Source organism: Bubalus kerabau, chromosome 10, assembly GCF_029407905.1.
Source record: "Bubalus kerabau isolate K-KA32 ecotype Philippines breed swamp buffalo chromosome 10, PCC_UOA_SB_1v2, whole genome shotgun sequence".
NCBI lineage: Eukaryota > Metazoa > Chordata > Mammalia > Artiodactyla > Bovidae > Bubalus > Bubalus kerabau.
The window spans coordinates 18776655-18798229 of NC_073633.1; the positions used below are offsets into that span (position 1 = coordinate 18776655).

At 38.9% G+C, this 21575-nt stretch overlaps 1 protein-coding gene across 9 annotated transcripts in view; it reads left to right on the top strand.

Moving 5' to 3' along the window:
• The window catches only part of MAP2K5 (mitogen-activated protein kinase kinase 5), a 266322-nt gene that overhangs the window by 76343 nt on the left and 168404 nt on the right, over window positions 1–21575 (top strand). For all 9 annotated transcript variants that reach the window (XM_055536810.1, XM_055536808.1, XM_055536811.1 and 6 more), the window contains one exon: window positions 8705–8744. In XM_055536810.1, coding sequence (XP_055392785.1) covers window positions 8705–8744 — 40 coding nt within the window. The remainder of the gene's footprint in view (window positions 1–8704; window positions 8745–21575) is intronic.

Below are 21575 nucleotides of genomic sequence, written 5' to 3' on the forward strand. Positions count from 1 at the left end.
GACTCATATCTAATTACCAGTTGAATGTCTTAGGCATTTCAAAGTTACCCAAAGCGGACATTTCCTCTAAAATCTGTTCCTTCTTAGTTTTTCTAATGTTTGTAAATGGAAACTTCGTCCTACAAGCTGCTCATGACAGAGAGTTTCCAGTCATTCTTCTTTCTTCTTTTTCTCCCAGACCGTCCATTATATTAACCCACAAATCTTGCTGGCATTTCTTCAAAGCTGTTTGAGCAAGCGGACCACCTCTGACCTACCACCATATTCTAAGCCTCTATTATCTCTTGCCTCCCAGCTACTGTTCTAGTTTCTCTCCTTAATTTCCTACAAAGAATTCTCTTTACCCAACAGCCAAAATGATCTTTCTGAATATAAACTCTCCACATGACCCTGTGACTTTTTATAGCATTCAGAATGATAGCCAAAGACCTCACCATGGTCTAAATGGTACTAAACAATCTGTCTTCCCATTACCTTTCTGACTTGTCTCCCACACCTAGTCTTTCTTATTCCAGTTCCACACACATGTCAAATACACACTTCCACCTTAAGGCCTTGAACTCAACATTTCCTCTTCCCACAGTCCTCTTTTTCTGTCTAAATGGTATGCTCCTTTACTGCTCACATATAACTGAATGAGAGGTGCATTCCTTAATTTCCTCCTACCTATAATATTTTTTTTAATGCCCCTAATCTTGATCACTGTCTATATCCCTACCTTTAGTCTTTTTTGTTGCGCTTCTGCTACATGACATATTGTGTATTTATTTGATTATTGTCAGTCTTGCCCCACTAGAAAGTAAGCCCCAGGAAAGCAAGAACCTTGTCTGATTTGTTCTCTGCCCCAGCCACAATGCCCACCATTGTTCTTGGCAGTTGGAGGTATGCATTATTTATTTAATATGAAAACTAGGTATCTAAGCGGAGAGTGTGTCATATACTCTGGTAGAATTGGGGGATATAGCAGTGAAGAGAATGGACCTTGACCCTGACTTGAAACTTGCAGTAAAATAGGATAAGATACAGACCCTATATTAAGAATTTACAGATTGTTTGGTAATTAGTGTTTACAGTATAGTTAAACGAAGCATATACTAGTGAAGTTATCTAACACTTTTGAAGAAAAAGAGTATTAGCAGCAACATGTGACATATCATAAAACATCAGAGTAGTTGACACCAGTGGATGAACTGGCATCAAGCACAAGATAGGGAAACATAAACCATAGGACAGGGAATATAATGTGTGGGATTTCAGTACATTCTTCTTCTGAATTCCACGTTCAACATTCACAGTATTCTGAAGTAAACTTATTTCAAATCATTCCCTGTGTATACTCTGTCTGTACTGGAAAGAACACAAGCATTAAATTGAAATAGACCTGAATTTGAATCTTATACCTGCCATTCATAAATTCTTATTATCTTAATATCCCCACATCTGTTTCTATTATTATCTGTGAAATGTGGCTTATGTTATATACAACATACAGAAATTAGAATAATTCTGTGGACTGTTAGAAATTGTTAGTTCCCTGTTTCATTTTTCTTTCTCCCCTTTCCTGACTACACCATTTAATTATTATCTCACAAATATTTGAGTATCTATGATATGCTAAGTATTTTGCTAGATACTATATATACATTGTTGAACGAAGTTGATGCGGTCTCTGCTCTCATGAAGCTAAGAAGTATAGGATTATATATTTAAGGATGACTAGATAAGAACCTTCTCTTTCTGCTAATAAACACCATAATTCTATGATCTTTGCTTGAAATTTTAGGTTCAGCCTCCTCATCCCGTGTGTCATAGATTATATCTGGCCAAAGTCTTCTATCTATGTCCCCTTTTCCACATCTGGTAATACTACCTAGATTCATACTACCCCCTCTTACCTAGACTATAGTAACACCATTCTAAGTGCTCCTTGCTCTTTCAAGTAGTGTTGTGGTAATCTGCAGCCAGAGTAAGAATTTTAAAGTCTGATCATAGCACTCTTCTGTCCAAGAGCCTTCAGTGGCTTTTATCGGCCAGCAAATTGTGGATAGCAGGTTTGCACCAATAATACTGAAAGCTGAAAGACAATGGTATCCTCCCAAGATAAAAAGGAAATAACTGTCTCAATTAAACTGTCATTCAAGAGTGAGGGCAGGGGACTAACCTGGTAGTCCAGTGGCTAAACTCTGTAGCGTCAATTTTGGGGTGTCTGAGTTCAGTCTCTGGTCAGGGAACTAGATCTCACATGCTGCAGCTCAAAAGATCCGGCGTGCCTCAACTAAGGCTTGGCACAGCCAAATAAATAAATAGTTTTTTAAATGCTTTGTGGTGACCTAAATGGGAAGGAAATCCAAAAAAAAAGAGGATATGTGTACATGTATCAGGCCTTCCCAGGTGGCACAGTGCAGGGGACTTCAGAGATATGGGTTCAGTGATTAAGTCGAGAAGATCCCCTGGAGGAGGAAATAGCAACCCACTCCAGAGTTCTTGCCAGGATAATTCCAGGGACAGAGGAGCCTGGCAGGCTACACTCTGTAGGGTCGCTAAGAAGTCGGACAACTTAGCAACTAAATAGCAGTAACAATCCAGGATAGTAGACGGAGAGAGGTGAAAAGTAAATGAATAAGGTGATAGAAATAAATCTATATGTATCAATAATTATAGATATATGTTGCCAGTTAGTAGATTGGTCAAGTGGAACTTAAAAAAATACAGCTATCTGCTATTTTTAACTATTTTAGAATATATTCGTAAAACATGAAGACAGAGAAAGGTTGAAAGGAAAAGGTTGGGGAAAAGATATTAGGCAAAAACGAATCAATAGAAAGCTAGTGAGGTTATATTAACATAAGACAAAGCAGACTTTAAGACAAAAAGTTTTGTGGGTTTTTTTTTTAATTTTAGGGATGAAGATAGAAAGGACTACTATATGATGATAGAAGAAAAGAATATATAATAGTCTTAAGCTTGTATATAGCTAATGCTGCTACTGCTGCTAAGTCGCTTTAGTCGTGTCCGACTCTATGCGACCCCATAGACGGCAGCCCACCAGGCTCCCCCGTCCCTGGGATTCTCCAGGCAAGAACACTGGAGTGAGTTGCCATTTCCTTCCCCAATGCATGAAAGTGAAAAGTGAAAGTGAAGTCACTCAGTAGTGTTTGACTCTTAGCGACTCCATGGACTGCAGCCTACCAGGCTCCTCCGTCCGTGGGCTTTTCCAGGCAAGAGTACTGGAGTGGGGTGCCATTGCCTACATAACCTTAAAATACATAGAGCAAAAAAAAAAAAAAGGCTTGACAAGGAAAATTTAATAAATCCACAATCATAGTAGAATTGTCTTTCAATAATCAATAGATGAAACAAAAATTAAAGATATAGAAGACTTTAACATCATCATTAACAAGCTGATCACATGATCATATAACACTCTTTATCAATCATATTGAGAGGATATAGAGGTATAGAAAACTTAAGAATTGATTATATACTAGGGGACAAAGCAAGTCTCACTTAAGTTTGTAACTTACAGATCACTTTTTCTGACTATAATACAATTAGTTTAGAAATTAATAATAATAATCTTAAACCTCTTGTTCATTTGAGAATTAAAATGCACATATCTGAATAATTTATGGGTTGTGTAGCACATTATAGTGGGACAAAAATATTTGCAACTGAACAGGGAAGAATACCATATGTGAAAACTCATGAGCCCAAGTCATACTTAAAGGATAGTTTTTTATATGTGTGTTAGAAAAGAAAAATTGGATATTAATAGGTTTAGAATCTAAACCAATAATTTTTTAAAAGAGCAATTTATTCATTCTTTCAACAAATATTTATAAAATTTGCCCAGTACAGGGTTGGGCACTGGAGATACCATATAGAGCAACAACAACAAAATGTCCCTGTTTTTACAGAGCTTGCTTTCTAGTGGTTGGAAACAAATAATAAATTGTGTAGAGTGGTGATGAATTCTATGAAGAATAAAGAAAGAGAGAATGAGCTGTTCTACGTAGGATAGTCAGAGAAGTAACATTGGACCTAAAGGAAGTGATGGAACAAGTCAAGTGGATATTGAAGGAAGAGTGGTCCAGGCTGAGATGTAGGTGGAAAGGGCCTGAGGCAGAAAGATGTTTTGTGGAACAGAGTGAGTATTGTGCATAAGAGAGATTTGCAGAAGCAGAAAACGGAGCTTTTCCAGTCTGTTTTAGTGGTTTTACTCTTAAAACACCCATCTACCCTGGAAACTTTCTAGCTTCCTAACATGTAACACCCACTTACTCTGTGCCAGGCCTTGTCCTCTGTGCTTTACTTGTCTCACTAAACCTCACAAGTCTATGACATTGGGACCAGTTTCCCCTTTTCAGACATAAGGCACGAGAGACAAGGTGAAGTTTGACGACAGTCCACGTTCACACTAAGTGTCAGAGCCAGCGTCAGAGCCCGGGCAGCGTCTCAGAGCATAAGCCTTCCCTCCTCTCCCTCCCCTGGCAGGTTGGCAGTGGTTGCAGAATGCTTCCTTGCTGGGAAAGATTTAGTGTGATGGTCTTAGCCTGACTGAAATAGGGCGGCACCTTTGTAAGTTTTGAATTATGAGTTTCCCTGCTCTAGAATGCAGTTAAGAGAACTTAAACATTACCACTTATTTTTTTAGTTCCTAGAATACATGTGTTCTGCCTCAGTTCCAGTCTTGTCTTTGCCATTGACTGTGTATGCTTGAACAAGTTTTTTAACCTTGTTTTTAGATATTTCTACCTTAAAAGGGAGGGATTAGATAAGACAGTACTCGATATTACTGACTTGCTCAATACATTGTCTGAATTTGTACTACCAAAATTAAAGGTTGGTACCAACTTTTTTGTTTATTTATATGGAACCTATTGTTCCAAATGGAAAGAGAAAGTAAAGAAAGTATGAAAAGTTTAGATGTTCTCTTTGCTTGTCTTCTTGTTATTTTAATACTCAAAAAATTTATACCAGGCTACTTAGCTTTTAGAGTCCTAAAGTGTGTATAGATTGTGTGCTCAATTTTAAGGGCTGGGACTATTCCCAGAAGTTCTGTGCTGGTCACAAAGTGGAATGCTCAAGGACTCAGCACTAAAAGTAACTTATAAAAGTGCTTCCTTCATGCACTCATTGGAACAGGTAATTACTGTGGCAACAGCAAACTAATTTGAAGTGTTAGCTGTTAATTAAAACAATGCAGAGGTGTATAGTTGTCTTTTGGTGTAACCAGAGCCTCCATTCAAACTTCATTAATCACTTTACAGTTACTGTGTTGAGGAAGGTCAAGGCAATTGAGATGCAGTATCCACTGAAAGTAAACAAATTCCCTGTCTCTGGGTAGAATGCCGTTTGCAGAGTTAAGACGCGCACTTGGCCCCTGCCTGGCACTGCCTTTGTCTTCCACTTCTTGAAAATTAAATGCTAATCTGGTACTGTCATTGCACTGTAAACCAAACCACACCGCGTTTTTATTGCTCGAAATCGAACCCAAACTTCCACAGATGAATAAACGTGCATCATAATTAAATCATCAAGTTTCCCCTTTTAATTCACTTGGAAATAGGAGACCCTTCTTTTGGAATAGATCAGCTTTCTTGATAAGCTAATTGAGTTGCCAAACTGTCCAGTATGGTATCTAGTATGTAGTAGATTATTTGCTAATCATTTCCCTATCACTCCTATTAGTCTAATATATCCAGGTGTTGCTCATTGTCCAGTGTAACAACACTGTTTTGAATCCTTGTGTATGCATTCAATTATATATCTTTACATTTCAGTTTTTGTAATATAGAATGTTTTAAATGTTGACATTGGAAGACAGCATGATACTTTGAGAAGAAAAATGGTATATGATTGTTAAGTGTTACATATTATATTGCCTGGAATAAAGTTGCTAAATGCCTTCAAATCACACTTCAAATTGGCTTAGGCCAACAACTTCTCTGTCATACATTGAGAAAAAACACAGTGTAAGCTTTTATATATTAATTTATGGCATGAGTTCAGACATATCATGAATTAAATCATGACATGTAGTTTAATACATTGTAAAAGTCTGATGTTAACACAGATAGTAAAGTAAGTGGTTATTTGTTGTAAAACAAGTATAATACTTGTTTTATAAAGGGATTCCACTTTTGAAAATGTGTGTCACTTTATACAAAGTATAAAATTTTTTTAAGTTATTTAAGTTTTATAATTGAATAGTATTTATGTATAATAGGGAGGTTGGTGTTTAGAAAAAGTCTTTAAAAAAAAAAAAAAAAGAAAACGTCTTTAGACACTGTATAGATTAAAGTATTCTCTGGTAAAGTGAACAATTGATGATTTTTATAAGCTTGCCTTTCCTTTAATGATATATATCTGAATTTCTGTACAATTAATTGATAAAATTGGCACCCTACTCCAGTACTCTTGCCTGGAAAATCCCATGGATGGAGGAGCCTGGAAGGCTGCAGTCCATGGGGTCGCTGAGGGTCAGACATGACTGAGCGACTTCACTTTCACTTTTCACTTTCATGCATTGGAGGAGGAAATGGCAACCCACTCCAGTGTTCTTACCTGGAGAATCCCAGGGACAGGGTAGCCTGGTGGGCTTCCGTCTGTGGGGTCACACAGAGTCGGACACGACTGAAGTGACTTAGCAGCAAAGGCTAAGTTTACCTTCCATAATTGTCTTGACCTTTGTCTACTCAAGTAGGAGAAGCAGAATGAATTGTTAAATGAACAGTCCTAAATATGGATATATATACATATTAATATATGTTTCTTCTTAGTCATACCTGAATTTGTAACCTTTTATATGTGAAAAATTACAAATACTTAAACCATTTCTATAAGTCAATCACTTTAAAAACACTTGTCAATGACCTCACAACTCTGTAAACATACTAAAAATCTTGAATTGTACGTTTAAAACAAGTGAGTTTTATCATATATAGTTACACCTTAATAAAGCTGTTAAAAAATTTCAGAGCAACCACATAATTACTTCCACCAAAATAACAGAAAATGGTGTTTTCATTTTTAATAATGATGGAATATATGTTTTATTTTTATTGTATGAAATAAGCAATTTTTGTAATAATTCTGTGTGGTAATAGATGTAAACTAGATTTGCTGTGGTGATCATTTCAAAGTATACACAAATATTGAATCATTATGTTGTACACCTGAAAGTAATATAATACTGCATGTCAATTAAATCTGAATTAAAACAATAAAAGAAATGAGAAATGTTTACTGCTAGATCATTACCCAGTAAAATTTGGGAGCCTGGAAAATGTAGTTTGCAGCTTGGCATGTAAAAATGGGAAATTCCTGAGAAGCTAAATTTCTTTCACCCACATCTGTCCTACCCCAGTTACACCTTAACATTACTTGGATTAAGAGAAGACCAATTTGATCTTGGCTAATATGTAAAATCTTTTGCGGAGCAAGATTTTAGTTCTTCCAAACTAATTTGTTTCTTTATATTTATATGAACGTGCCATTAAAAGTGCTTGCTTATGTTACGTGGTTGGTTTTGCAATTTTTATTAGAGCATACTGTTTCTGGATAGTGGTCAGAACGTGCCGTCAGTGCAGTCCATGGCACACATTTCGTTTCACACAAAAAGTCTTGATGAGATGTAATGGTATGTTATTTCTGCAAACATAATTCCCTTAGTATTTTTCACAAATGAATGTATTCATATTGCTTGATTTAAATTGTAATTATTTCACTGTATCTGATCATTTGAACTGGGCTCTGAAGGTTTTTTAGAGTGTAATTTTATTTATTTTATTTTTGGTTGCGCTGGGTCTTTTTGCTGAGTCAGCTTTTCTCTAGTTGTGGCAAGCAGGGGCTACTCTCTGGTTTCAGGGTGTGGGCTTCTCTTGTTGCAGAGCATGGGCTCTAGAGTGCACAGGCTTCAACAGCTGCAGCACCTGTGTCCGTGGTTGCGACTCCCAGGCTCTAGAGCACAGGCTCAATAGTTGGGGCACTCAATAGTTGTGGGTTTAGTTGCTTCATGGCGTGTGAGATCTTCTTAGATCAGGGATCGAACCCATGTCTCCTGCACTGGCAAGCAGATTCTTTACCACTGAGCCACCAGGGAAGCCTTGTTCTGTAGCTTTCTGAAAAATACTGAGAGATGCTAGCTTTAAGAAAAAGATAACTGTCATACTTGATCCTTGTGACTCTATGACTTCTTACATAAATTTATATCTTAAGCCAGTGTGTTTTGAGATTATTTTAATGAAATGTAGGGATGCAGTTTATCTGTATATATAATTGAGACAAACGAAAGGGAAACCTCCCATTTTATGTCACTCTGTACCGGGCTTAGCAGAGAACACTCCACCGCATACCGTGACAGTATGCTGTAAGGGATCTGGAGCCAGAAGACTTGGGTTTGATGTCTAGTTCTGCCTCTTATTAACTTGTACCATTGATAAACTGCTTAGCCTTCTCTATGCTTCAGAGTTCTGGGCTCTAAAAAGTGGATAATAATATCAGAATTAACTCAGTTATTTTAAGGTAGTACATAATGAATCACTGTGTAAACCATGCACCTCAATAAAAATGTAAATTACCAGTGTTATTAGTGTTCTCTGAAAGTATCATATTTCTCTTACTGAGGATGTATTCAGATTTATATTATGTCCTTAGCCATTTTGTTTAGTAATCCCAAGTGATTTTTTTTTTCTTTCCACAGAGCATATCATGTCCCAAGTGGGAAAATACTAGCTGTAAAGGTGAGTGCTAGATAAGTTTTATGAAATTCATGAATCTTTTGATGCTTACTGCTTTCTCTTCCACCGCGACCCCTATTAGCTTGAATCATAGGTATTGTCAAAGAGGAAATGAAGCGGTTTAAGGTTTGGGCGGTGTCCCTGTTGTGACCTTCAGGATGCCCGCACTGTGATCTGACTCATCGTGTTCTAGGCTTCTTTCCATGTTCCCCGCTCAGTGCACCACTGCCTTCCTCATCTTACAAAACTTGGTGGACGGTCACTTCTTTCTTGCTTTCATCTGCCACATCCCGTAAGTCACCATGTCCTGTCAGAAATTTCCCCTCAAATGGGTCCATGTGCCACTTTCTTTCTGTTCTCATCCTCATTGCCTTTGCCTTGTATCAGGCTCACATACCTCGTACTCAGACTTTTATAATAACATCTCCACTGTACCTTTCACCTGGCCACTGGAGTTGAGAAGTTGAACCCCAGACCTGATGCATCACTGTCTTGGCATCCCTCTTCCCTCAGCCCCAGGAGTGTAGAACATAAAGCCTGTGATGTCTGCCTCCCTTCTTTATGGCATTCTGAGAGACCTAACACCGCACCATCGAATAGAGTCAAGCTGCACGTAACTCAGGGATGTTCTAGGCCGTTACCTTAGATGCTCCTCGCTTGTTCCCCTTGTGTCCATAATCCACACTCCATCCCTGCCGTTCTCCAAGATCCCAATCCTGCCCGTGCTGCTTTGCGTTTAATTTCTGACCTTGGCTGTTGGTGCTTGATTTTCTCATCATTTTATCTCAGATTTCCCTATGGAGTCTCTCGAATTGCACCTCTGAACCCTGTATTACCTCAAATTCAAGTCCATAGAACTCCACTTCCAAACTGGGCTTTTAGCTAACAAACTGGTGAGGCCAGCTTCATCCCTCACTCCCCTGAAGATGAGCTAGGCCATCTACAGACAGACCCCTACCCACCTTCCAGCTGTACCTTCTGTTTTACCTGCCTGTTGCTCTCTGGAATGCCCATTATCCTCAGTCTTAATAATGAGAGCTTTTATTTTTTGAATGACTACTATATGCCCGGTATAATGCTTGATTCTATGTAGCTCTTATCTTTAATTTTTAAATGTATAAAGTAAGCCTATTATTTTAGATTTGAGGACACTGAGACTCAGAAAGCTGAACTGTCCAAGGTCACCCAGATTGAAGAGCCAAGATCAAGATTTAAAACAAGATGCATCAACTCCAAAGCATATGTCTTCTCCTGCACCATGCAGCCTGTATACATGTTATTAGCACCGCCCATCCCTTTGATTTTTATCTATCCTTTCCATCTATCTATCCTATCTATCTATCCTATATTTCCTATCTATCCTTAGGTCCATCTCCTCCAAGATGCCTTCTTAGCTGTCCAGAGTGAGCATGTATTTCTGCATCTTTTATCTAACCTAGGAAACTAAGAACAAGAGTGATTAAACTGCAGTGTGTTGTATCTTTTAGTAAAGTCAGACCAAAACAGACTCAAGTCTCCTGACTGCTGTGCAATCCAGAGTTGTTCTTCCATACCACACTTAACACAGCACCGAGGATGTGCTATGTGTATTATCAAGTCTAGTTTTAATAATTCAAATAGCTTTTGGTGGAGCGCTCCAACAGAGCTCCTTCTCGGGACATTTGCTTTGATATTCCAGCCAAACTAGGTTTACAGAATTGTACTGAATTCAGTTCTGAATAGAACTGAAAGAGACCTTAGAGATCATCTATCGTGGCCCCACATTTTAAACAAGAGGAACCTTGAGTCCAGCCAGTTCCCAGGGTAAGTGCTATAGAGATCAGGCTCCACCTCAGTCCTCATGAGCTCACTTGAGTGCAGCTCTGTGGCACCAGCTTAGCATTAGTTGTCCTTTCTGTGTCTTCTGAGCTCCATCTTCAAAGAATGCCTCCACCAACTCAGCACTGTTTTCCTTTGTATCTAGTTATTTGTTTATTCCTTTGATGTCAAAACTTTTAGACTGTTGCCAATGATGTTTTAAAGATAATCAATTTTAGTTTGTTTATTCCAGGAGAGGGGAGCACTGCTATAATCACCCCCCAAAGCCCCACTATTTGGCCTTGCTACTGTATTATAATTTTTCAGAATTTCATACATTTTCATTTATGTTTAATCTAGGTTGATATTAAACTTCTTCTGCAGGATTATTTAGCTGGGTGTGGCAAGGGGCCAACAGTTATCTCTGGAAAGGATTAAAAGCAATTTAAAAGAAAAGACACATTTTTAAAAGGCTGTTAAAATAGAGACCTTCAATAAAGGAAAACAGTGGGGCTTTACAAATATACTGTTCACCAGACCTAACCGTAAAACTGAGCTACAGGACAGGGACTGTATCATATTCACTTTGTATCCCTAGATTTTATAAAATTAAATGTTAGAAGCTCAAGTTGAATGAATGAATGATTTGAGTAGATATAATTATTGTGTTTAAACTTTTGTTTAGCCCCGAGCTTCTTGGCAGTGAAGGCAAAAAGCATTTTGTCTATATATTAGTCATTGTGGTTCAGTCGCTCAGTCATGTCTGACTCTTTGTGAGCCCACGGAGGGCAGCACACCAGCCTTCCCTGTCCCTCACCATCTCCCAGAGCTTGCTCACACTCATGTCCATTGAGTCAGTGATGCCATCCAACCATCTCGTCCTCTGTCGCCCACTTCTCCTGCCTTCATTCTTTCCTAACATCTGAGTCTTTTCCAGGGAGTTAACTCTTCACATCAGGTGGCCAAAGTATTGGAGCTTCAGCTTCAGCATCAGTCCTTCCAATGAATATTCAGGGTTGATTTCCTTTAGGACTGACTGGTTTGATCTCCAGGCAGTCCTAAAGGACTAGTCATAATCTAAGAGAAAGAAAAAAAAAGTGTCATTATTTGCTTTAAAACAGGCTGAGTTTTTTCATTAAATATTAGGAGTGTTGTTTAGTTTCCAAATATTTGGGGATATTCCATATATCTTTCTGTTATTAATTTCTAATGTAAATCTGTATGGTCAGGTAACATACTTCATATAATTGAAAATATTTTAAGGTTATTGATACTTATTTTTTGGCCCAGAGTGTGAATTGTCTTCGTAAGTGTTCCCTGTGCGCATGAAAAGAATGTGTAGTCTGCTGTGTAGGATGTGGGATAAATATCAATTAGATTAAGTTGGCTGATAGTGTTTTTCCAAATTTCTGTATCTTTACTGACTTTTTATCTATTTGTCCTATCAGTAAGAAAACAGGGTGTTGAAATCTATAGCAACAATTGTATACTTGTCTATTTTTTCCTTGCGGTTCTATCATTTTTTTTTACTTCATATTTTTTTGTAGATCTGTTAGGTTATTTAGGATTTTATGGCCCCTTTATCATTACAAAGTGATCTTCTTTATCCGTGGTAGTATTCTTTACTCTGAAACCTATATTGTCTGATATTAATATAGTTACATCAGCTTTATTTTGACTGGTGTTCACATGATATAGTCTTTTATTTTTAACCTGTTTTATCTTTATATTTAGGCCAGTCTGATTATCTTTGCTTTTTAATTGAGGTATTTATATCATTTACATTTCATATGATTATCGATATGGTTGGATTCAAGTATATCAATTTGCTCTTTGTTTTCTATTTATTATGTGTCTATGCCCTTTTTAGAAAAAAACAGTTGCTTTAAAGTTTATAGTATACATGGTTAACTTAGTGAGGTCCACCCTCAAGTAATATCGTCCCACTTGACCTGTAGTGTGAGCGCTCTACATGGTGTACTCTCATTTCCCTCATCCTGACTGTTGTTGTTGTTATTGTACATTTTACTCATGTTAAAACCCCCGAAATGCATTGTTACTGATTTTGCTTTAGACAGTCATTTTTAAAGGCATTTTACATGTAAGAATAGATTTACTTTATGTTTACTCACATTTTCACTGTTTCCAGTGCTCCGTACCCCTTGTACAAGCCCAGCTTTCCGTCTGGTACCGCCTCGCTTCTGTCTCAACGCCTCCCTTCCTTTACCTTCCTTACAGTGCACTAGTCTCCTGCAATGAACGCTTTCAGCTGCTGCATGTCTGAGATGTGTACGTTGACTTTAATTTTTGGAAAACATTCTCACCAGATAGAGAATTCTAGTTTAATTGTGCTTTACTTTCAGTATTTTAGAGATTTTGCTTTACTGTTTTCTGGCTGACATTGTTTCCAGTGAAAAGCTTACTGTACTGTCATTTAGAAATCTTTATTCCTCTGTACATTAGAATTGACGTCTTCCCTAACTGCTTTTAAGATTTTTTTTAATCACTGTGCATGCTCAGTCACTTCAGATGTGTCCAGCTCTTTGCAACCCCATGGACTGTAGCTCTCCAAGCTCCTCTGTCCATGGGATTCTCCAGGGAAGAATACTGTAGTCGGTCGCCACGTCCTCCTCCAGGGGATCATCCCTACTCAGGGATCTAACCAGCATCTCATACATGTCCTGCATTGGCAGGCGGGTTCTTTACCACTAGTGCCACCAGGGAAGTCCCTCTCATGCAATTTGATCGTGGTGAGTTTTTGTGTCATTTTCTTCATGATTCATGTACTTAGGATTTGTTGAGAGATTTGGATGTGTGGATTTTTAACTTTCATTAAACTTGGAAAAATTTTACCCATTATTTTCTTCACATATTCCCTCACCTTTGGGAACTTCAGTTCAGTTCAGTCACTCAGTTGTGTCCGACTCTTTGCGACCCCATGAATTGCAGCACACCAGGCCTCCCTGTCCATCACCAACTCCTGGAGTTCACTCAAACTCACGTCCATCAAGTCGGTGATGCCATCCAGCCATCTCATCCTCCGTCGTCCCCTTCTCCTCCTGCCCCCAGTCCCTCCCAGCATCTGGGTCTTTTCCATTGAGTCAACTCTTTGCATGAGGTGGCCAAAGTACTGGAGTTTCAGCTTTAGCATCATTCCTTCCAAAGAACACCCAGGGCTTATCTCCTTTAGAATGGACTGGTTGGATACAATAACCAGAGTATTGGAGCTTCAGCTTCAGCATCAGTCTGTCCAGTGAATGTTCAGGATTGATTTCCTTTAGGATTGACTAGTTTGATCTTCTTGCAATCCCAGGGATTCTCATGAGTCTTCTCCAACACCACAGTTCAAAAGCATCAATTCTTCAGTGCTCAGCCTTGTTTATGGTCCAACTCTAACATAAAGTTATCTCAGTTGAAGGTTTCCCACAGCAAAATGATACTCTGTTGTTTGTTTGTTCTAGCCTTTTTTTCTGTCTGGTGTATCAGTTTGGGATAGTTTCTATTGTCAAATGTTCAGGTTTGTATTCTTTCCTATGCATTGTCTAATCTGTTATTAATTTTGCTCAGTATATTTTTTCATTTCAGATGTACTTTTTATCCCTATCAGTTTACATGGGTCTTTTTTACATCCTCCATATCTCTAGTTAATGTGCTGTGTCTTTCTTCTGACTTCTTGCATATGTGGAATATAGTTATGATAACTCAATTAATGGTATTGTCTCTTAATTCTACCATAACTATCATCTTGGGGTCATTTTTGACTGTTGCTTTTGCTCTCTATTTTGGGCTGTATTTTTTTTTTAATACCTTTTAATTTTTTATTGGATACCAGTCATACGGCGTAGGTACATTCCTGTAAATATCCCTGAGCTTATTCTGAGGAGCTGCCTAGTGAATCTGAAATATTTTGATCCTTTCAAGACTTGCTTTTAAGTTTTATTAGATAGGACCAGTCCTGTGCTTCAGTTCAGTCACTCAGCCGTGTCTGACTCTTTGCAACCCCATGGACCGCAGCACATCAGGCCTCCCTGTCAATCACCAACTCCCAGGGTTCACTCAAACTCATGTCCATTGAGTTGGTGATGCCATCCAACCATCTCATCCTCTGTCGTCCCCTTTTCCTCCTACCTTCAATCTTTCCCAGCATCAGGGTCTTTTCAAATGAGTTAGCTCTTCACATCAGGTGGCCAAAGTATTGGAGTTTCAGCTTCAACATCAGTTCTTTCAGTGAACACCCAGGACCGATCTCCTTTAGGACGGACTGGTTGGATCTCCTTGCAGTCCAAGAGACTCTCAAGAGTCTTCTCCAACACCACAGTGCAAAAGCATCAATTCTTTGGCACTCAGCTTTCTTTATAGTCCAGCTCTCACATCCATACATGTCTACTGGAAAAACCATAGCCTTGACTAGACAGAACTTTGTTGACAAAGTAATGTCTCTGCTTTTTAATATGCTGCCTAGGTTGGTCATAACATTCCTTCCAAGGAGTAAGCAGCTTATAATTTCGTGGCTGCAGTCACCATCTGCAGTGATTTTGGAGCCCCCAAAATAAAGTCTCACTGTTTACACGTTTCCCCATCTATTTGCCATAAAGTGATGTGGCAGAAATGAAGAAGAACTAAAGAGCCTCTTGATGAAAGTGAAAGAGGAGAGTGAAAAAGTTGGCTTAAAGCTCAACATTCAGAAAACTAAGATCATGGTATCTGGCCCCATCACTTCATGGCAAATAGATAGGGAAACAGTGGAAACAGTGTCAGACTTTAATTTTGGGGGGCTCCAAAATCACTGAAGATGGTGATTGAAGCCATGAAATTAAAAGATGCTTACTCCTTGGAAGGAACGTTATGACTGACGTAGGCAGCATATTAAAAAGCAGAGACATTACTTTGCCAACAAAAGTCTGTCTAGTCAAGGCTATGGTTTTTCCAGTGGTCATGTATGGATGTGAGAGTTGGACTATAAAGAATGCTGAGTGCCGCAGAATTGATGCTTTTGCGCTGTGGTGTTGGAGAAGACTCTTGAGAGTCCCTTGAACTGCAAGGAGATCCAACTAGTCTGTCCTAAAGGAGATCGGTCCTGGGTGTTCATTGGAAGGACTGATGTTGAAGCTGAAACTCCAATAATTTGGCCACCTAATGCGAAGAGCTGACTCATTTGAAAAGACCCTGATGCTGGGAAAGATTGAAGGCAGGAGGAGAAGGGTACGACAGAGGATGAGATGGTTGAAGAGCATAACCAACTTAATGGACATGGGTTTGGGTGGACTCCGGGAGTTGGTGATGGACAGGGAGGCCTGGTGTGCTGCAGTCCATGGGGTCACAAAGAGTCAGACACGACTGAGCAACTGAACTGAACTGAACTGATGCGACCGCATGCCATGATCTTCATTTTCTGAATGTTGAGCTTTAAGCCAACTTTTTCACTCTCCTCTTTCACTTTCATCAAGAGGCTCTTTAGTTCTTCACTTTCTGCCTTAAGGGTGGTGTCATCTGCATATCTGAGGTTATTGATATTTCTCCCGGCAATCTTGATTCCAGCTTATGCTTCTTCCAGCCCAGTGTTTTTCTCATGATGTACTCTGCATATAAGTTAAACAAGCAGGGTGACAATATACAGCCTTGATGTACTCCTTTTCCTTTTTGGAACCAGTCTGTTGTTCGATGTCCAGTTCTAACTGTTGCTTCCTGACCTGCATACAGGTTTCTCAAGAGGCAGGTCAGGTGGTCTGGTATTCCCATCTCTTTCAGAATTTTCCAGTGTTTAGTCTAGAGCTAACTTTCCCTGGTCAACTGAAGCAGTAGTCTTCTGAATACTCTGTCCCGATGCCTTGGCAAATATAGGGTTTTCATCCTTTCTGGTGGGAACACAAACTCTGCCTAGTATGAGGTTTGGAGATTGTTTCTTCTGGTCTTTCTTGGGGTTCTTTCCCTGGCCTCATGTAGTTTCCTGACATCCATGTGTGAATCATTACTCACATAAAGACTCCAGGAGCCCTCTGCAGCTTTCTGCAGCTGTCTCCTTTTGCTCTTCTGCCAGTGAATTCTAGCTGCCTTGGCCTCCTCAGAACTCCCCGTTCTCTTACCTCTTAGGGAGGTGATTGAGCTCCCCTATGCTCCCCTCCCTGCATGGGTACTAAAAAGTCTTCTCTAGTCACTAAGCTGGTCATAGGACTCATCTCATTGGTTTTCCATCTCTCAGAGATCACTGTCCTGTTTTAGCTGATGTCTAATTTCTGGAAGCCTGTTGATTTTTTCTGTTTTGTTGTTATTTATTTTTTTTTTTAGTATCTTTTCCATTCCTATCACTGTGCTAATCCATACACTTATTTTTGCCTCTTGGCAGACATGTCTCTTGACCAGCTTTTAAATTGTTCTCTCGAAAATAGAAGCTACAGAAGTCCAGTAGATAGTACTATCCAATAGTTGTTCGATGTTCTACTAAGCAGGTGTCTGGGCTTCCCAGGTGGTATGGTGGTAAATAATCTGCAGGAGATGCATTGGGTAGGTAAGATCCCCTGGAGTATGAAATGGAAACCTGTTCCAATATTCTTGCCTGGAGAATTCCATGGACAGAGGAACCCGGCAGGCTACAGTCCATGGAGTTGCAAAGAGTCGGACACAGATGAGCACCTGAGCACACACTCGCACACAAGCAGGTGTCTCCTCTGGTGACTCACTGATAAAGAATCCACTTGCCAACGCAGGAGACCCAGGCTCAATTCCTGGGTCAGGAAGACTCAACCCCCACCCCCAGGCAAGGAAATGGCAGCACACTCTAGTGTTCTTGCCTGGAGAATCCTGTGGACAGAGGAGCCTGGTCAGCTACAGTCCATGGAGTCAGAGTCAGACAAGACTTAGGAACTAAACAACAAAAAACTCTGCTAAGCACTGTACATGTATTCTCCATGTTTAAAGCTCACCGTGACCTTTTGCATTTATTACTGTTATGGATCTTCGTTTTACAGATGCAGAAGCTGAGGCACAGAATACTTAAATAGCTTAGTCCCGCACCTAATAAGTAATGGAAACAAGCTTTGAACCCAGGGAAGTCTTGCCTCAATCAAGTCCATGCTATTAACCTCTGTTCTGTATTTCTGTTCACTACTTTGGGATTTGGCTTCTTAAAGCATAGCTCTGGTCACATTTCTTCCCTTCTCAAAAGTCTTCAAAGACTCTGTATTACTTCGAAGTAAACTAAAAGCTCTATGGGATGGAACTCAAGATCTTGCACAATACATCCTCAGCCTACTTCTAAAGCATTATCTCGTGTGTCTGAATTCTTTGCTGCTTTTAAGTTGAACTCATTGCCTTATCTGAACCCAAGTACTTTCTTACTTCAATACTTTTATTCATGTATTTCTTCCTAATTAGAATGCCTTCACTGTCTCCAACCTGTCCAAATCCTCAACACCTGTCACGGGTCAGCTCCGAAGCTTGCTCCTCCTTGAGCTGACTTGAATAGATCCTGTCACATCTGGTAGATCTATCACTTACCACCTTCTCCTTCAGACCTCTCTAGGATTCTCTGAATGTGTCCCTTATGGGTGTCATCACATGGTGACTTCCGGTGTTCTAATAGTATACATGTTACATTTTCCCCTAGTACATTGAAACCTCTTTGAAAGTGGCAAACAGGTCTTGTTATCTTGTCTTAGTCATTGATTTATGTAGAACCTTGCATATAGAGTGTAATACAGAGCACTACATGTCATGACTTGGTGTTCAACATATAATTTGTTTAACAACTAACTGAATAAATAAACTTTAGTCTTTCGTTTGTTCTTTAGTTCATTCATTCATGTTTTAAAGTAGTATCCTAAAAGCAAGTTCGGTTCACAAGCAAAATATCGCAGTGTTCTTTGTGTTCATTGCTCTCACCCAGAGTATTTCTTAGCATTTTTTATATTAAGGGCTGAAATGAAAGGTTAAGAGTTAGCAGCACATTTGATCTTTTCCTGAACCCCTCCTGACTTTTGTGTGACTTCAAGCATGTCACTTGAACCTCTTAGTGACCTCAGCTGTGAAACCAGGCTGCCTAGTGTCATAGAGGGATTGCGAAGAGCAGCAAATCACAGTCCTTGTCTGAACAGAATCACCTGCAGGGCTCTGATGCCTGCATAGAATAATGAGGGAAATTTAATTTCCCAAGTCAAATGATCGTTTTCACCCATACTTTTAATGTCATGTGGGATCAATTAGATGAGAGTCCTTGAAAATCTGTTACTCTTCTCTTCCTACTCAAAATATTTCTAATTTTTGTTCTCGTGAATGTTCTTATTTTTTAAACTTTTTTGCCCAAAGGTTATTGCAGTGTCTAAGCATATTAGTGTTTACCACTTCAGACTTCAGAGGTGGAAAATATCACTTCAGATATTATAAAAAGCAAGTTGAACTTTGGGAATAATAAAAGTACCCTGAATTTTTAATTTATATCCCTGAATTTAGAAAAAAAATTGCCTCAAAGAGAGTACTTTGAAAATGTCACTAGTGCTATTTTAAAGATAACTATTTGATGACTGTATCTAAATACATGTTTCTGACTAGCTTTTGGGGGGTGACAGTGGTGGGAGAAATGTATAAGCAAGACGATTGCAAACAAGTAGAGCAGAAAACAAATAAAAATACTATTAGCCATTTTGCAAATAGAACCTTTTTACACTGTTAATGTATTGTGTAAAATCTTTGAAAGAGTAGAGCTTAAAAGATTCCCTTGTACTATATATTTTCTAATTGGGAAAAACCCACTGTACAGGAAATTTAGCCTTGTATGTAGCACATGCTGATTATCATTCTTTGACTGCTTTGGGTTTCTGCTGCTTTTAAAGTAGCATTTAAATGGACCATTTGATTAATCATTTGTATACTGACTGTAATCCTCCCAAATTTCCTTTCTGAGTTGTACATACTGTAAAAGACAATTATGTCGCCACAGATTAAATAAGCGAATTAAAACAGAATAGCAGCTTAATTTGACCTGTGATTTTGCTCTCCTTCCCTGTAGTGGAGTGTGTGCCACTCCAGCAAATAAATGAAGTCATCCATGACAGCTTGTGATGAATTGCCGTATTTATACTGTATATTTTAATAGCCTCACACTAATTTAAATTGAGCACAGAGTAAATTATAATTCAGTCACTTGACTGCTTATATTTAACTTGACAACTCATCCTTATTCGTCCTGGAGGTGTAGTGGAGAGCAGCGGAAATGCGCTCAGGTATTTCAGTTTCTCACTTAACCCTTTCTCCAGGAAGTGCTTCATGTTCAAATTCTCTCCAGTTTGAAAAATTGAGCTCTTCCTAAAGAGAAGAGAAAATAATCATGAAGACTCAGGGAGTTCATACTTTTCTTGTTCTTCCAAAAAAAATTTAGTATTTGTCATGCTTTTTTCCCAGGTTTTCCATTTTAGGGTAGATTTTGCTTTCCTTCTCAAGTTCCCAGAAATTACTTTATTCACTTTTTTACCATTATGGAATCTCCACTATTCTGTATTAAAGCAAATTTCAAGAATGATCAAGACCTTTTAGAGTGCAATGGATTGGTCCCACGAATACACTATTACTCGCTACAGTTTAGGCCAGTGTGGCAATTTTATTTATTTTGGTATTTATGTCTTTGATTTTAAGTTCAGTTATAGAAATCAAACAATTCATTTCCTTCCTGTCTAGAAGTAGCTTCTTATTTAGAGAATTATGGTTGTAAGGTGTGGTATAATTAAGTACCACATCACTCAGTGGGCACCACCTGTTTAAGACCATGTGCTGGGTGCTGGATACGGAGGGAGGGAACCACAGAAAAATGCACAAGGCTTAGTTGTTGCCCTTTGCGAGCTTACAACCACTGGACTCTCTAGGCTTCAGTTTTTAGGAGCCACGGCATTAATGCGAAAGGCAGTGTGTGACGGGAGAAAGATAGAGGGTCTGATGGAGGGCTTTAGTGCCGGCCTGATGGAGGTGGTGGTGGCATTCAAGCTGTGTTTAAAGCATAGAGAAGGTATTATGGCCAGTGACTATGGAATGGAGCGAGAAAGCACACCTCGAGTGGAGGGAACACCTGGACTAAAGACGGAAAGTGCGGGAAAGCACGGGACATGTGGACTGGTAGCAGTCATCTGGTTTTACATGTAGATTGGATTTGTGGTAAGGAGTAGTGGGAGAAGGAACTGGAATAACAAATTGGAGGTAGACCGTGGAAAAATTCCTTGAATATCATGCTAGAATTTCAACTTTATTCCAGACTGTGGAAGCCTAATTAAGATTCTCTGTGAAAAGAATATGTTCTTGGCTGGTAGTTTTAGGTTATTCCAAGATTTTGGTTACCCATGTGGAGTCATGTTGTTTCTTGATTGGGTGCCTGGAGATGCAGGTCTTTGGTAGTGGTACTGCACACTGAATAAACAGCATTTTTTTGAAACTTTAAATAAGGGATTCTCAACCTTACTATGGGCTACAAATCAGCTGGCAAGTTTTTAAAAATGCAAAGATATGGGCCCAACCCCAGAGATTCTGATTCCCTTATTCTGGGTAAAGCCTGTGCATCATCAGGCTTTTTTTAAAGTGTCCTTATTGTATATAAATACCTTGATATAAAGGTAATTATAATGTGAAGCCAGGGTTGAGCACCATTGCTTTAAATGATGCTTTATTCCTTTTAGCAGAATTTTTCAGGCTGGAAAATTCCCTGTACTTGACACAGAGGGTCAATCTTAGCTCTAATATCGTATGGTATAGCATTGAAACAACACTAGATGAATTAATTTTGTTGCTAAATTTTATACAGGAGCAAAAATATAAGTGAATATTGTAACAAATGACTATTGATTCAGAGAAATGTTTAAATGTTTTCTTGGCAGTTTTGCCTTACACTTACAATCTAGTTTAGTGAGAGCTTTTATAAATAACCCTAAAGCAGTTTCTTGATAGAAACTGCTGTGCCTTCTTGTACTCATTCTACCCTCCCCCAGTGGATGTCAGTACTAGAAAATTTGTGTTTTTGGAGATTATCCTTTTCTTTCCTTGCTCTGTCATCAGTTTACAATT